Here is an 18,510-nt window from a genome sequence, read left to right as displayed (position 1 = left end):
TTTGAACCAACACACAGTCTATGCCCCAAATGGCACCCTATTCCCTATATAGTGCACTACTTTTGACCAGAGCAATTTGACCAAAACAGAGATTACGTCAAAATAAGTGCACTACATATGGAATATGGAACTGTTTGGAACCATTTGGAACAGGGACGAGAGTCCCTTCCCTTTCCATCATCCAGCTTGAACTAGATCATCATGGAGGTGACTTAAGACCAGAGTAAGGCCATGTACAGTCTGTGACGGGCATGGGACTGGCTTGACCTTATATGGACTTATAATATACACTGTAAGGACTGAAGAGTCTGAAGAAGGATTCTGAGCTGAAGCCAATGCATCCCCTGTCTCTCTGCCTTTCCACTGCCTGAGTCAGTGAATATCTGTCTGTCTCTCTGCCTTTCCACTGCCTGAGTCAGTGAATGTCTGTCTGTCTCTCTGCCTTTCCACTGCCTGAGTCAGTGAATATCTGTCTGTCTGCCTTTCCACTGCCTGAGTCAGTGAATGTCTCTGTCCTTTTTCCACTGCCTGAGTCAGTGAATATCTGTCTGTCTGTCTGCCTGAGTCAGTGAATGTCTGTCTGTCTGTCTGCCTTTCCACTGCCTGAGTCAGTGAATATCTGTCTGTCTCTCTGCCTTTCCAGTCCCAGTGAATATCTGTCTGTCTCTCTGCCTTTCCACTGCCTGAGTCAGTGAATATCTGTCTGTCTTTGTTTCCACTGCCTGAGTCAGTGAATATCTGTCTGTCTCTCTGCCTTTCCACTGCCTGAGTCAGTGAATATCTGTCTGTCTCTCTGCCTTTCCACTGCCTGAGTCAGTGAATGTCTGTCTGTCTGTCTCTCTGCCTTTCCACTGCCTGAGTCAGTGAATGTCTGGTCTGTCTGTCTGTGACATACAGTCCAGTGAAAGGTAAATTCCCTCCTGCACAGTGTAAGGGCCAGCCAGACCCATGCAGACATGTAAACATAGCCTGTTTTCAGTGAATCAGAAGTCAGAACCGTGATCTAGATATGTAGAACACTGGCGAAGAGCTGCAGGATTTATAGGTGGGATTGGGAAATGGTTTAGGGTGTTTGCCAACTTGTATTCTTAGCTGTAGATTGTTCTGATAGTATCTCTGTAGAAGAACGATAACACTGATTACACTGGTGTGGTATGTAGTATCTGGTAACGATGGAAGCACCGCTTGAGAATGATTATGCTGCTTAATGATAATGACTATGTACCATTACCGTTCATTTGTGACCTCGACACCATGGTTAAGGGAATGATCACTGATGTGAGAATGGGAATACAGTACATGGTATGATAGCCCACTTCTTTAGTCATATGACTATCACAATTCAAATGTTGTGAATAGACAGACATGGTCAAAGACCTTAGAGTAGAGCCCTGTTGACAGACTATGATCAAATCGGTCATCATGATCTGACAATTATGCCCCAAAGGACAAGTTCCTTCACAGTTTATAGACACACACACATTGTATTATTCCAAACAGTAACATTTCTCACCCTGGTGCTGCTTTATAAGGGCAGGCTGTACGGTGGAGTCTACCAGGCCTTCTGGCAGGTCCCTGAGGTACTGTTTGAACAAGCTGGCCACTGTACACACATCCACCTCAACCAGGAAGTCCACGTCCTCACCGTTCTCCAGCCGCTGTTTCAGCCCCTCCACAGCCCGCACATTACCGTTGACCCTGAACAGACCCTCATGATGAAGAGCTGGGGATGGAGAGAGAAGAGAGAGGGGCGAGATGATGGAGGGATGTGGAGGATGGGAAATGATGGCAGGTGGAGAGAGGGGTAGAGAAGCACAGTGAAAGGGGGATGATGAGGGACAGGGATGGCGAGAGTAAGGTAAAAGAGGGGGAACGTGGAAGGAGATAAGAAGATGCAAACAGTTGGAAGGAAGATAAGATGGAGAGGTTGGGGGAAGATGGGGAAACAGATTGGGGGAGAACGACAAAGGAGAGGTGAGGAGATAAGATGGGGAGAACCAGACAAAGGAGAGGTTGGGGGAACCAGACAAAGGAGAGGTAAGTAACCAGACAAAGGAGAGGTTGGGGGAGTAACCAGACAAAGGAGAGGTTGGGGGAGTAACCAGACAAAGGAGAGGTAAACCAGACAAAGGAGAGGTTGGGGTAACCAGACAAAGGAGAGGTAAGTAACAGACAAAGGAGAGGTTGGGGGAGTAACAGACAAAGGAGAGGTTGGGGAGGTTGGGGGGGAGTAACCAGACAAAGGAGAGGTTGGGGGAGTAACCAGACAAAGGAGAGGTTGGGGGAGTAACCAGACAAAGGAGAGGTTGGGGGAGTAACCAGACAAAGGAGAGGTTGGGGGAGTAACCAGACAAAGGAGAGGTTGGGGAGGAGAACAAGAAGAGAGGGACAGTCAATCTCTTCTACTGATGGTAGAATGGTTGTTTTATGTTTATTGGACACCTACTTAATAAGATATTACTCTACCCCAGGGCTCTCCAACCCTGTTCCTGGAGAGATACCCTCCTGTAGGTTTTCACTCCTACCCCAGTTGTAACTCACCTGATTCTGTTTATCAACCAGATATTTATTAGAATCAGGTGCTCGAGATTAGGGTTGGAGTGAAAACCTACAGGATGCAGTATCTCTTCAGGAACAGGGTTGGAGATCCCTGCTCTCCCCCATGGTAAACAGTGTGCACACTATATCCAGTAACATAACACAACCATACTACTCCCAGACATTGACAGGGAGTGGAACCTTTCATGGTCAACTTGGAGAGTCTCTCTGGATCACTGAACATTGCTGCACACACACGGGTGACAAAGGGTCAAGTTGATGCATTCATTTGGTGGGTGCTTATATTTGTCCTATTTCACAAATGTACAAGTGTGTTTTATATGCATGTGTGAATTAGAAATGACTTCTTTTTTTTTATCCCAGCTCCCCCTGAGGGGGGTCACAGCTAGGGTCAACCATTATCAACAGTGACCCTGGAGCAAGTAGGGTTAAGTGCCTTGCTCCTCACATCAACAGATGTTTCACCTTGTCCGCGCTAGGATTTGAACTAGTGACCTTTCGGTTACTGGGCCAACGCGCTAACCGCGAGGCTACCTGCCGTTGCAGCCACGTGAGTTATACTTTATTAAATTGGACAGCAGTTTCTGGAATTACACGGCATTAAGCGTTGCTCTGCTGTTGTTGTGAACAGTCTACAGGGCCACATGCAGTTGTCTAACGTTGCAGACAGAAATGCCATGACGTGATTCCTTATTCTACATGTCAGAAAGGCATTTTTGCTGTACATACTGTAGCATATTTTTCTGAACGTTCCAAAACGTTGCACATCCTACCGAATGCTACCAGACCAGTGGGCTGCAATGGCAACACTGCAGAGAACAAATAATTTAAACCAGAGATTGAAATGTAATTAAGAAACGCTCGTTACAGGCACATTTACTATTACCTAACTAAAAATGTAAAATGTAAAAAATAAATAAGCAAAAACAGTTACCAAAAAACAATACACTCTGTCTTTATCCACATGGCATGTGCTCCTGTCTCCTCCTATTTCCTAATCACAACGATGCGTAACCTGATTATTCAACCACACCCACAAATAAAGAACTATGTGCAAGGCCCAATGTATGATGTGGGTGTGCTGAGTTTGTGAGAGGGCGTCATGTGGTCATGAAGAGGACATCCTACTGCTGTATCATAGAACTACGCTGACCTCTAGTGGGGAAACAAGGGAATTACTACTAGAAGGGCTAAATAGACTATTTGATAGCAAGATACAGCAAGATACAGAACAAACCAAGGATAAGTCAATCATGGTATGGAGCTTGTATTTGTATTTATACCAATCAAATGACACGTTTACAAATCATAACAGTAACACGTGATGTCAAATAGTGTAAAATGTGGAAAAAAAGCCTACAGTTGGCAGTCTAATAAGTAATGACATGGTCTTTTCATAATAGGAAGATAAATAAAAAATGAGGTGTCATAAAATGATTATATGAGTCTTGAGGCAAAGGTACAGTGGATGTTAAAATGTAACACATGATTTTGCATTGAGATGACTTATACAAAGCGTAACTAGCCAGTGAACACAGTGACTTTGGACTGAGGGCTAACACTGTCATTGTTAACCTTGTGTTGTCTTGACAGCAGTCAGGTGGGTTATTGACTCAATGCCAGAGAAAGATAGCTGTGGTCATAGATACAGTATAAAGCAGAGTTCTATATCTACGGATGTGGCTATCACAGTAGCAGCTATCACTCCCGTCTATTTACAGTGGATTTCAAGTTGATCAAATCTAGGAAATCAAGCAAGTCAGAAAAAAACTGATCGCATTAACTTGCTTGTTAATAATAACAAGTTAGTCTCGCTAACAAAATCGAGCCATCCCTACAACTACTTCAGAATCAAAATGGATGCAGAATGACCATTAGAAAATGACTGTATAGAAACATTAAAGACCGTCCTATCCCCGCATCTGCTCCCCCCCCCTTGACCCCCAACCTCCTCAGCTCACCATGTTCTCGTAGGAACTCTACCATGCTCCACACCACCAGGGGCACACCATCCTTCACGAGGCCCAGCTCCCTGAGCTCCAGCAGGGACACGCCGAACAGCCTACCGCCCCTGGCCTCCACTCCTCGAGGTCCCCTGGAGGTCCCCCTCAGCATGGGCAACTGGACCATCTTCTTCATGTCTTGCTTGATCTGTACCGCAGCCTTGTTCTGCTGGAGATAGGAACACAGCAGAGAACAGCAGTCAGCAACGGGTACTACTGCCACTGTGGGCACTGCCATGTCCGGCACCTCCATAGGGGCTGGAGATGCCCTCTTCTGCCTTGGCACGGGCACAGAGTCAGTTAGTGTGTGGAAGGGATGGAGGGACCCTTTGGAAAGGGCCACACACACACAAGCCGACACACAGAGAAGTTGGGAGAGAGTTAGTGTTGGGAGAATGGAAGGGAAAGGGGAGGGGTTTGGGCTGTGTACCGGTTGCTACGACAAGGCTTTGGTTACCATGCACACCTGTGGCTGAGGGGAGAGGTGAAGACCGAGGCAAGCAGTGAGTGAGAAGAGAGCTGGCATGCACACACAAACACACGCACACAAATACACACATACACACACACACACACACACACACTGAAGTGGACTGCAAGCTGGGCTTGACAGCTTGGGATATATTGATAGAAAGGAAAGAGGCTGGAAATCCATCTGTTGTCAAGAGTCTGTTTACTTTCTACATTATACATGTAGAGCTTGCATTAAGTCATGGGGTAAACCATAGACATTCATTCTGTGGGGTTCTATGGGGTAAACACTCCCTGACCTAAAGGTGTTATTTTCCTGTGTTTTATTCAGTGCCTTCAGAAAGCATTCATACCTCTCCATTTTATATTCAGGCTGTGACAAAACACAATGTGGAATAAGTCAAGTTCAATATAAATGGAACTGAAACTCAAGCATGCAAGAGATAATAATGACAGGTACATGTTGTTATCAGTGGTTATACAGTGGCAATACAGTGGCAATACAGTGGTTCTACAGTGGCTATACAGTGGTTATACAGTATACAGTGGCTATACAGTGGTTATACAGTGGTTATACAGTGGTTATACAGTGGCTATACAGTGGTTATACAGTGGTTATACAGTGGTTCTACAGTGGCTATACAGTGGTTATACAGTGGTTATACAGTGGTTATACAGTGGTTATACAGTGGCTATACAGTGGCTATACATTGGTTATACAGTGGCTATACAGTGGTTATACAGTGGCTATACAGTGGTTATACAGTGGTTATACAATGGCTATACAGTGGTTATACAATGGCTATACAGTGGTTACAGTGCCTATACAGTGGTTATACAATAACTATACAGTGGCTATACAGTGGTTATACGATAACTATACAGTGGCTATACAGTGGCTATACAGTGGTTATACAATGGCTATGGAATGGAACTGAAACTCAAGCATGCAAGAGATAATAATGACAGGTACATGTTGTTATCAGTGGTTATACAGTGGCTATACAGTGGCTATACAGTGGTTATACAGTGGCTATACAGTGGCTATACAGTGGTTATACAGCGGTTATACAGTGGCTATACAGTGGCTATACAGTGGTTATACAGTGGTTATACAGTGGCTATACAGTGGGTTATACAGTGTGGCTATACAGGTGGCTATACAGTGGCTATACAGTGGCAGTGGTTATACAGTGGCTATACAGTGGTTATACAGTGGCTATACAGTGGTTATACAGCGGTTATACAGTGGCTATACGGTGGCTATACAGTGGCTATACAGTGGATATACAGTGGATATACAGTGGTTATACAGTGGCTATACAGTGGTTATACGGTGGCTATACAGTGGCTATACAGTGGTTCTACAGTGGATATACAGTGGCTATACAGTGGCTATACAGTGAGACAAAATAATTTTCTAAATACCCATGTTAACCCATCACCCTCTGACTGCAAACGATGTAAGCTTCTCATATAGAGTTGACCTGGCACACGCACACACACACACACACACACACACGTTACTGTGAGATAGATTAGGCCTTGTGTATACAGAGTTTGTTTACATGTGTGTGTGTGTGTGTGTGTGTGTGTGTGTGTGTGTGTGTGTGTGTGTGTGTGTGTGTGTGTGTATTTGCATCAGCTGTTGGCTATCTACTATGACCCGCTAAACTTGCCACCTGTTCTAACTCACACTCGCCACACACTCCTTTCATAGGATCAGATTACTGATAGTACCGTGTAAACTCTTAGTCTTACTAACTCTTAAACTAACTAAGTGTGACATTAGCACACGTGTAACACATTTGTTGAGTGACATCAAGGTCCAACAGCATGACAACAGAGAAGCTACTACTTCTTTGTTCTACACAGGATCAGAGTAGGGCTTTGTTTCACACACTGGCTGGTCACAGCATCAAACTGAGCATGTGGCATCCAGTCACCCTGGAGTGCACCACTTCAAAAGAGACAGAACACAGAGCGCGAGAGAGAGAGACCGAGACGGAGAGAGAGAGAGAGAGAGAGAAAGAGGAGAGCAAGAGAGAGAAATAAAGAGCGAGAGAGGGGAGCCTCACTGTATCACACGGGAGGCTCTGTATGACACAATGGGATCATTGTATTATGTAGTTATTAAGTAGTAGTCAAGTGCCTCCACAAGAAGCATAACTCATTTAAAACATTCTTTATGAACCTGTTAATCTAGATAAGAAAGAATATTTATTACCCTTTCTATCTGGACACTTCATTTCTACGTAATGTGACTAAATGAGTCTATGCATATGCACACAACACAGCAGCAAGCACGGCCGAACAAAATGACAATACTATCACACACTCCAGGCAAAAGCCATCACTACTCTGTCGTAAAGGGAAGCACTATTACACTGATCTCTGCATATCCCCAATCCATTCAACAGTAGCCTGGTCCCAGATCTGTTTGTGTTATCTTGTCAACTCATATGGTCAATGTCTGGGACCGGGCTAATTCGACACAACCATCCAAGGCCTGATGTCACTTTTGGATTTAACCATTCGTCTTCCACTGATTCAAACATACGTCTATAATCTCAGCCGGGCTATTTGGGACCCATCTCCCAGATGGTGCTCAGAGGGTTACGGAGAGGGGAGCTGTACCATGACAGATGCCTTAGCATTAGGACCCCATGTACACACACAAACAGGCGCACACACACACCTTTGGGATCCGGAGATGGCTCTCTCCTCTCTCTCTCTCTCACACACACACACACACACACACACACCGTGGCATTGACATTGGCACGCACAGCTCTAAGGGTTCGCAGTTTGATTAGAGCAAGGTGATAGCAGATAGGAGGACTGTATAATAACTATGTCTCCCAGTTTGACATTTTAATAATGAAGTTACCCTTTCATCTTGACGGTGTGGTTACACCTCAGCTAGTGATGCCTTCCGAGGGAGTAGGAATGTATTACGGGATTATTCTGTAATTGGTTACATATTTTGACGTTCTTGTCACTTACAAGGGAGGGTGAACATTTTTGGGAATTAATTTAATTAATTCGAAATGAACACAGATTTTATATGAGCTGTTTCATAAAGTGAATAATGTAATAGTAATGCGTTAGAAACAATAAAAGATTAAAGGAATTTCATTCAACATTAACATTAAACTGCTGTGTACATATCATTGCCAATTTCATCAACGTTTACAGGGAAACATTTGCAAAGCTAAGATTTGTTCTATAGAGATTTGTTCTATAGAGCAGCGGTTCCGAAACTGTGTGGTGAGGGCCGGGGTGATGCACCCCCCCCACACACACAAAAAAAAAAACATGTGAATGTAATTATTATTATTTATTTTTTAAGGAACTCTGCTTTAAATTTACTCTTGAAAGTTGTAATAGTAGAACGCACAAAGTGCAATTTCTAAATTGGGTCGTATATCATCAGTTCCTCTCGTCATGTCAGTCACTGCAGACCTTAGAGTCCTATGTATAAATGTCCAGATTAACTAGCCCATGTCAGCTAACGTTTTTTAATTTAGGTTTTGTAACCTATAGATTTTATTGTAATTTCTTTGTCACTCAAATATCACATTAATACTCATTAGACATGGCAAAATGTATAGAATTGCAGGACATAAGCTTTAAACCTGCAGAATTCTCTCCACCAAGAGGAGTGTGAACAGTTGTGTCATGAACAGTGCTTGTACCCATAGAAATAGACGTGGTGCGTGTTACGTTCCCCAGATTATGTGTTGTAGATTGTGTATTTACATGTGTTTATTTCAGGAAATGGCTTCCTGAAATCCCTCAAGCAGCTGATTGGTCGACTCCAGGGCTAATTGGAGAGCTGACCCCGCCCCCTCGTCAAGGCGCAGCTGTCTCCAATTACCCATTCCTTCTGACACTATATAAAAGCCAGTGTTCTGTTCAGGGGGAGATCTCTTCTTTTTGGAGGTAGGGATTTTGCTGGAGGTAGTGATTGCTGTGATTGCTGTGATTGCTGTGATTGCTGTGATTGCTGTGATTGCTGTGATTGCTGTGATTGCTGTGATTGCTGTGATTGATGTGATTGCTGTTGATGTGATTGCTGTGATTGATTGTGATAGAGGTTGATTTTGCTGGAAAGTGGTATGTTCTGTGAGTTTGTTGCTCAGATAGAGCTTATTTGACATCCTTTTGTTTCTTAGTTTGTTTGAAATTGTTTAATATTCTGTTTCATTTGTTCCCAGGGGGAAAGGGGAAGGCACCTAGGGAGTGCTTAGGCAAGAGGCCCGCGGGCATACATATACCCGTAGCATATTCGCTGTCTAGACACACTAGGTAAGACCTGGGCGGACCACCCCTTGTATTTTGGTTAGGGCACCAGGTGTGCTAAATTAGGTAAGTAGTGGGTAGGCAGGTAAGATAGGAGAGGGGGGGGCTTTGAGATTTACTTTCTTTGCTTTGGTTCCGTCCAGCCCCTTTTCCCCATATTACCGTGTAAAGGAATAAAGTCCTTGTAAACGGTACCACATTCTGCTTGTTGTCATTTTTACTCGCACCTACAGTCCATACCTTTTTCGCTTCACAGAGAGTTTAGTTGTAGCAGGGTGTTGCGTTCCCTCTTCATAGAGGCGTGCGTAACAGTGCGGGAGGGGGGTTGTTACCCAATGCTGGAAGGGGAGCCTGAGTGAAAAAGTGTGGGAACCCCTGGTATAGAGGATTAAATAGTCAGACTTGGAATATCTCCAGTACGTCTCGGGTACGTCTCGGGTACGTCTCGAGTACGTCTCCAGTGCATCTCCGGTACGTCTCCAGTATGTCTCAGTACGTCTCCAGTACGTCTCCGGTACGTCTCCGGTACGTCTCCGGTACGTCTCGACTCACGTCGGTAGCCATGAAGTGCTTTGAAAGGCTGGTCAGGGCTCACATCAACACCATCATCCCGGAAACCCCAGTGTCTCCAGTATATCTTCAGTATGTCTCCAGTATGTCTCCAGTATATCTTCAGTTGGTCTCCAGTATATATTCAGTTTGTCTCCAGTATATATTCAGTTTGTCTCCAGTATATCTTCTGTATGTCTTCAGTATATCTTCAGTTTGTCTCCAGTTTGTCTCCAGTATATCTCCAGTTTCCAGTATGTCTCCAGTATATCTTCAGTATGTCTCCAGTATATCTCTATACGTTGGCTCATTTCAGTAGTGCTCCTGTGCAGGTGTTAAAGAGCTAAGCCTGTCTGAGCTACTCTGCCTGTCAGTGACACAAGCCGTTGCAAGCAGATGTCCCCTAAATCTGCACACACAGATGCACGCCATGCACACACATAAACACACACTGGTGACTCACTGAGACAGTGACCTAGAGTGAGGGATAAGTGTACTACTCACTCAGCTTATAAAGTGGCACAATCAAATACAACTATTTAACCTCTCTCTCTGTCCCTCCCTCTTCTCTACATCTCTCTTTTCCTCTCTCTCTCTCTCTCTCTGTCTCTCTCTCTCTCAATTCAAGGGGCTTTATTGGCACAGCGAAACATATGTTTACATTGCCAAAGCAAGTCAAATGGAAAATAAAAGTGAAATAAACAAAAAAAATGAACAGTAAATATTAAACAAGTTCCAAAAGAATAAAGACATTTCAAATGTCATATACCGTGTTGTAACAATGTGCAAATAGTTAAAGTACAAATGGGAAAATAAATAAACATAGTGGGGCAAAAAAGTTTAGTCAGCCACCAATTGTGCAAGTTCTCCCACTTAAAAAGATGAGAGGCCTGTCATTTTCATCATAGGCACACTTCAACTATGACAGACAAAATGAGAAAAAAAAATCCAGAAAATCACATTGTAGGATTTTTTATGAATTTATTTGCAAATTATGGTGGAAAATAAGTATTTGGTCAATAACAAAAGTTTATCACAATACTTTGTTTTTACCCTTTGTTGGCAATGACAGAGGTCAAACGTTTTCTGTAAGTCTTCACAAGGTTTTCACACACTGTTGCTGGTATTTTGGCCCATTCCTCCATGCAGATCTCCTCTAGAGCAGTGATGTTTTGGGGCTGTTGCTGGGCAACACGGACTTTCAACTCCCTCCAAAGATTTTCTATGGGGTTGAGATCTGGAGACTGGCTAGGCCACTCCAGGACCTTGAAATGCTTCTTAAGTGGGAGAACTTGCACAATTGATGGCTGACTAAATACTTTTTTGCCCCACTGTAAATATGGGTTGTATTTACAACAGTGATTGTTCTTCACTGGTTGCCCTTTTCAGGTCACACATTTTGCTGCTGTGATTTCACACTGTGGTATTTCACCCAATAGATATGAGAGGTTAACAAAATTGTTTTCTAATTGTTTGTGGGTCTGTGTAATCTGGGGGAAATAAACTAGGCAAAAAAGAAACGTTCTCTCACTGTCAACTGCGTTGATTTTCAGCAAACTTAACATGTGTAAATGTTTGTATGAGCATATCAGGATTCAACAACTGAGACATAAGCTGAACAAGTTCCACAGACGTGACGAACAGAAATGGAACAATGTGTCCCTGAACAAAGGGGGGAATCAAAATCAAAAGTAACAGACAGTATCTGGTGTGGCCACCAGCTGCATTAAGTACTGCAGTGCATCTCCTCCTCATGGACTGCACCAGATTTGGCAGTTCTTGCTGTGAGATGTTACCCCACTCTTCTACCAAGGCACCTGCAAGTTCCCGGACATTTCTGCGGGGAATGGCCCTAGCCCTCACCCTCCGATCCAATAGGTCCCAGACATGCTCAATGGGATTGAGATCTGGGTTCTTCGCTGGCCATGGCAGAACCCTGACATTCCTTTCTTGCAGGAAATCACACACAGAATGAGCAGTATGTCTGGTGGCATTGTCATGCTGGAGGGTCATATCAGGATGAGCCTGCAGGAAGGGTACCACATATGAGGGAGGAGGATGTTTTCCCTGTAACGCACAGCGTTGAGATTGCCTGCAATGACAACAAGCTCAGTCCGATGATGCTGTGACACACCGCCCCAGACCATGACGGACCCTCCATCTCCTCCATCTCGATCCCGCTCCAGAGTATAGGTCTCGGTGTAACGCTCATTCCTTCGACGATTAACGCAAACCGACCATCACCCCTGGTGAGACAAAACCGAGACTCGTCAGTGAAGAGCACTTTTTGCCAGTCCTGTCTGGTCCAGCGATGGTGGGCTTGTGCCCATAGGCGACATGGTTGCCGGTGATTTCTGGTGAGGACCTGCCTTACAACAGGCCTACAAGCCCTCAGTCCAGCCTCTCACAGCCTATTGCGGACAGTCTGAGCACTGATGGAGGGATTGTGCGTTCTTGGTGTAACTCGGGCAGTTGTTGTTGGCATCCTGTACCTATCACGCAGGTGTGATGTTCGGAAGTACCGATCTTGTGCAGGTGTTGTTACACGTGGTCTGCCACTGCAAAGATGATCAGCTGTCCATCCTGTCTCTCTGTAGCGCTGTCTTAGGCGTCTCACAGTACGAACATTGCAATTTATTGCCCTGGCCACATCTGCAGTCTTCATGCCTCCTTGCAGCATGCCTAAGGCACGTTCACGCAGATGAGCAGGGACCCTGGGCATCTTTCTTTTGGTGTTTTTCAGAGTCAGTAGAAAGGCCTCTTTAGTGTCCTACATTTTCATAACTGTGACCTTAATTGCCTACCATCTGTAAGCTGTTAGTGTCTTAACGACAGGTGCATGTTCATTAATTGTTTATGGTTCATTGAACAAGCATGGGAAACAGTGTTTAAACCCTTTACAATGAAGATCTGTGAAGTTATTTGGATTTTTACGAATTATCTTTGAAAGACAGGGTCCTGAAAAAGGGACATTTCTTTTTTTGCTGAGTTTGTGTCTTTAATGTGGTCATACATTTGGCAGCTCCGTTTCCAACTAATTTTGTGGGCAGTGTGCACATAGCCTGTCTTCTCTTGAGAGCCAGGTCTGCCTACGGTGACCTTTCTCAATAGCAAGGCTATGCTCACTGAGTCTGTACATAGTCAAAGCTTTCCTTAATTTTGGGTCAGTCTCAGTGGTCAACTATTCAGCCACGGTGTACTCTCTGTTTAGGGCCAAATAGCATTCTAGTTTGCTCTGTTTTTTTGTTAATTCATTCCAATGTGTCAAGTAATGATCTTTTTGTTTTCTCATGATTTGGTTGGGTCTAATTGTGTTGCTGTCCTGGGGCTCTGTGTGGTCTGTTTATGTTTGTGAACAGAGCCCCAGGACCAGCTTGCTTAGGGGACTCTTCTCCAGCTTCATCTCTCTGTAGGTGATGGCTTTGTTATGGAAGGTTTGGGAATCGCTTCCTGTTAGGTGGGTGTAGAATTTAACGCCTCTCTCTCTCACACACATACCAACTTTACTTACTTATCAGTGTAATGCTTTTAATGATTCTTGCCAACTACTATAATCTTACAACTACATAGTACATACACATGAAAGGAAATGCAAGCTAATACCTAATGGCCTCTAGCTTGCTACTCTATTGTTGACTCGACCATTATATTGTGATTAGCCCTTTTAACCCCTTATCCCCTCTCCTGTCATCATCCCTCTCTCCTCCCCCAGAGGACCAGAGGGACATTATCGCATTACTGCTACAACCTCCTGACGCTGTGAAAGAATGGCTTCCTATAAACACCTGGAGGGCCGTGACAGTACAGATGAAGGATGATAATTTGATCACCTGCAGGAAATTTAAAACGTGTCATGCATTTGATGTTTTAAAAGGTTTCTGAAGTTTGTAATTTGCACCCCGAAATTTCAGACTTGACCTTCCCTTACAAAAAAGGCATCAACCCCTGGAATGTCCATGAATTATAATCCACATAATAATTCACATTTCCTGATGCTGGATAATTATTTCCCAGCTGTAGCAAACTGGCTCAAATTAAGATCCTACATTTGTAGCACCTGTTGAGTGTTGAAGAGAGTAGTCCATACACTCTTCAACTACTTGTGAACACTTGAGAAAGCCTACTTCTTTTAAAGTCCAACATTACTCCTAAGTGTCTAGATGGGATGCGAGAGCCTATTCTCATTTACACAGCTTTTTGCGAATAAATCAATTGTATGGTGATTTTAGACCACACAGAAGTTTGGCTGCCTCCTTAACTGACTCACAGAGGGGGATAGCATGCCCTAGCATGCTTCCTCTTGTTCCCTCCCCCTCTTTGTCTCTCCCAATGTGAGTGACTGTAAGAGCAACTGGTATGGCAGCACCACAGGAAAAACAGTCCTAGCAGTAAGTAACAACTGCTGCTCAACTAAAAGTCTGTAGTAGTGACTAGCTCGTATCACAGACGTCATACTATGGGGTAGTTGTTGTCCTTATAAGGAAAGTGATCCTGAGACTATAGAGGGAATGGACTAGAGTTTACTCATAATATTCCTCAAATGTTCCTTGTGCGAGATGGATATTTTTTAAAGAGTTTGTCATAACGGCTTTCATTACAGACTCCCTTTTAAAAACTGAGTCACTGGATCATTGCTAAGGAACATGGACTCAGAGTTAGTTAGCATAAAGGTAGCACTGTTCTAGTCATGCTGCTATGATGCCATCTCTACTGGGTTTATGTGTTGTAGCCCATTAGGGAAGTCTGACTCAGAATTACGCGATGTCGAGTAAGAGTTACCAGGGAGAGAAAAGCTTGGTCTACCTACTGAACACACAGTGCTGGAGAACGTTCTTCACTTTCAGTAAACACGTCTTGTCCCTGTTACTCTGATGCGTGTTTGTGTTCAGTAACCTAAATAAAGTTATTTTGAAAGTGGAGGGAGATGTAGAGAGAGAGGACAGTGTTTCAGTGCCAGGAAGAAACAGACTGCAGAACTGTGACAGCTAGAAGACATTTTAAAAAGACTCTCTCTGTGCCCAGACCGATCTAAAAGCCAACTCTCGCTGTCACACACACACACACACACACACACACACACACACACACACACACACACACACACACACACACACACACACACACACACACACACACACACACACACACACACACACAAACACAAAAGAGTGTGCTGCCTATGGCTGAGTGAACTGTAAGAGTGTCCCGTTATATATCCATAAAGCGCCTTGCCACCGAGATAGAAGCCCCTGTGCCTGCCAGCCGGGTCGGCTGAGGAAAAAGGCTTTGTAGCTACTTACACAGATGGTGAGCGCTCCAGCCCCCATTCTCTCAGGGAAATGCCTGCAGTCTGCAGAAAAGAAGGATGAAGAAAAATTACTATCCTCCCTCCTTCTTCTCCCTGTCTTCACTCCTGTCCCGGATACACACCGCCTAAACCTTGACTAAAGCTGGCAAACCCTTTCACCCAGACTAGTGCCATCCAAAAGTCCCCAATCAACAGCAAAAATAATCCAAGGTAGAGTGTGGAACAATGGGTAAAGACTCCAGTCTACCTACACAGGAGATTCCTTGTTTTACAACCCCCTGTTCTGAAACACAGATTAGTGGCTGGCTGTCTCCTCCTGGGCTGAAATCTGAGCCCCGCGCTCTCATTGGCTGAGCGGATGGGTCATGTGACTAAAGGAATATCATTTTGAAGAGTCTGCCTGTAGGATTTGGCTGAGTCAGAAGGGAGAATGGATGACTGTATACTAAGGCTGGGGAGGAAAGGGGATTTTATAATCCTTGTAAATGAATATGTAGAATCACATTACTGTTCCAGAAGTGGGAAAATATGCAAAATAAGGATTTTATTCAAAGATCCAGAATGGAAGCAATTCCAACATGAATCATGATCACATTACTTACAATATTTCTACATGGTGAGAATAGGAGTTTGATATGCAGACATTATGCGAAAAGTATTCCCTCAATCATCTGTACTGGTATACACAGTATAATCCTAATGTCCATAAGGTACTGTGGTGCAGCAGTGTATTAGACCTCCCTACTGGAGTGGCAGGTAGCCTGGCGGCTAAGAGTGTTGGGCCAGGTTTGAAACCCCGAGCCGACTAGGTGAAATACTGTATCAGCCGATGTGCCCATGAGCAAGGCACTTAACCCTAATTTCTCCTTTAAGTCACACTGGGTAAGAGCATCTGCTAAATGACTGAAATATATGATGAAACATCTTGGGGCCTGCAGTGTATAAATACTGTAGTGTTAAACCTTAATGAGTGTAGACTGTAGGATCAATCTGCCCTGACAGGATCAGATCATTTCCCACCTACCTAATAGATCATGTTATGCGTCAGGTTAAACTAATCTGATCATAGCTCTGTGGTTAGGTTCCAACTCCAACCCACACTATCCAACCTGACGAAACAGTTTTGAGATGAGTAATTATAATCTGATCCTAGATCTGTGGTTAGGTAGCAACTAAATCAACATCCCCCAGCAGTTCTGAGATCAGTGATTTTCGCTTTAGTTTAGCGACTTCTCATAGGTGAACCTCTTCATGTTATCATCGATCCAGTCGTTGAAGGAGGACACTCTGGTGAACACAGAGGGTTTCTTGTCCTTGATACAGCCGAAGGCGCCAAAGCTGACGATGCCGTGGACCTCCCAAGGGTCTGAGGCTGAGGGTTGGCAGGCGAAGGGTCCACCTGAGTCACCCTGCAGAGGAGGAGAGGAGCGAGGATGAGGAGAGGAGCGAGGGATGAGGAGAAAGGAGAGTGAACATTATAATGTAATTATAGATGACAACTAAAATATTAACAGCAACTGTCCCAAAAGAGTTGGACAGTCTCGCAAAGAACATAATCGCTAGTGAATTATTTTCAGACATTAATTCACATCATAGGATAGGAAGCACACGTACTCAACGTACTCAGGCTACTAAGGGTATACGGTAACAAAACACACTACAGAGGGAAAGAACAACACTGAGAGTAGCACAAGAGCTGCTGGGTAAAATACACTGCTCAAAAAAATAAAGGGAACACTTAAACAACACAATGTAACTCCAAGTCAATCACACTTCTGTGAAATCAAACTGTCCACTTAGGAAGCAACATGATTGACAATAAATTTAACATGCTGTTGTGCAAATGGAATAGACAACAGGTGGAAATTATAGGCAATTAGCAAGACACCCCCAATAAAGGAGTGGTTCTGCAGGTGGGGACAACAGACCACTTCTCAGTTCCTATGCTTCCTGGCTGATGTTTTGGTCACTTTTGAATGCTGGCGGTGCTTTCACTCTAGTGGTAGCATGAGACGGAGTCTACAACCCACACAAGTGGCTCAGGTAGTGCAGCTCATCCAGGATGGAACATCAATGCGAGCTGTGGCAAGAAGGTTTGCTGTGTCTGTCAGCGTAGTGTCCAGAGCATGGAGGCGCTACCAGGAGAGAGGCCAGTACATCAGGAGACGTGGAGGAGGCCGTAGGAGGGCAACAACCCAGCAGCAGGACCGCTACCTCCGCCTTTGTGCAAGGAGGAGCAGGAGGAGCACTGCCAAAGCCCTGCAAAATGACCTCCAGCAGGCCACAAATGTGCATGTGTCTGCTCAAACGGTCAGAAACAGACTCCATGAGGGTGGGATGAGGGCCTGACATCCACAGGTGGGGGTTGTGCTTACAGCCCAACACCGTGCAGGACGTTTGGCATTTGCCAGAGAACTCCAAGATTGGCAAATTTGCCACTGGCGCCCTGTGCTCTTCATAGATGAAAGCAGGTTCACACTGAGCACGTGACAGACGTGACAGAGTCTGGAGACGCGGTGGAGAACGTTCTGCTGCCTGCAATATCCTCCAGCATGACCGGTTTGGCGGTGGGTCAGTCATGGTGTGGGGTGGCATTTCTTTGGGGGGCCGCACAGCCCTCCATGTGCTCGCCAGAGGTAGCCTGACTACCATTAGGTACCGAGATGAGATCCTCAGACCCCTTGTGAGACCATATGCTGGTGCGGTTGGGTTCCTCCTAATGCAAGACAATGCTAGACCTCATGTGGCTGGAGTGTGTCAGCAGTTCCTGCAAGAGGAAGGCATTGGTGCTATGGACTGGCCCGCCCGTTCCCCAGACCTGAATCCAATTGAGCACATCTGGGACATCATGACTCGCTCCATCCACCAACACCACGTTGCACCACAGACTGTCCAGGAGTTGGCGGATGCTTTATTCCAGGTCTGGGAGGAGATCCCTCAGGAGACCATCCACCACCTCATCAGAAGCATGCCCAGGCGTTGTAGGGAGGTCATACAGGCACGTGGAGGCCACACACACTACTGAGCCTCATTTTGACTTGTTTTAAGGACATTACATCAAAGTTGGATCAGCCTGTAGTGAGGTTTTCCACTTTAATTTTGAGTGTGACTCCAAATCCAGACCTCCATGGGTTGATAAATTTGATTTTCCATTGATCATTTTTGTGTGATTTTGTTGTCAGTGTAACAGTATAACTTTAGACCGTCCCCTCGCCCATACCCGGGCGCGAACCAGGGACCCTCTGCACACATCAACAACAGTCACCCACGAAGCATCGTTACCCATCGCTCCACAAAAACTACTACTTCAAGGTC

General features: G+C 44.8%; 2 protein-coding genes across 2 annotated transcripts in view; both read right to left on the bottom strand.

Moving 5' to 3' along the window:
• Positions 1-1,513: 1,513 nt before the first annotated feature.
• Positions 1,514-15,628, bottom strand: LOC121844746 (protein FAM13A-like; the record flags this gene model as incomplete). The annotated part of the gene is made up of 4 exons (XM_042315188.1): positions 15,447-15,628; positions 15,188-15,237; positions 4,521-4,731; positions 1,514-1,723 (listed from the first exon to the last, which is right to left on the bottom strand). Coding segments are annotated over exons 2-4 (448 nt in total), but the record flags the coding sequence as incomplete, so codon positions are not given.
• Positions 15,629-15,719: 91 nt separating this feature from the next.
• Positions 15,720-18,510, bottom strand: part of LOC121844745 — a 41,061-nt gene continuing 38,270 nt past the window's right edge. The window contains exon 27 of the mRNA XM_042315187.1: positions 15,720-16,604. Within this exon, the coding sequence (XP_042171121.1) occupies positions 16,413-16,604 (192 nt within the window). The 3' untranslated portion in view covers positions 15,720-16,412. The remainder of the gene's footprint in view (positions 16,605-18,510) is intronic.

The sequence above is a fragment of the Oncorhynchus tshawytscha genome, unplaced genomic scaffold, assembly GCF_018296145.1.
Source record: "Oncorhynchus tshawytscha isolate Ot180627B unplaced genomic scaffold, Otsh_v2.0 Un_contig_19528_pilon_pilon, whole genome shotgun sequence".
In the NCBI taxonomy this organism is placed as follows: Eukaryota; Metazoa; Chordata; class Actinopteri; order Salmoniformes; family Salmonidae; genus Oncorhynchus; species Oncorhynchus tshawytscha.
The sequence above is the reverse complement of the archived record's forward strand: the minus strand, read 5'-3'. Positions and strand labels throughout refer to the sequence as shown.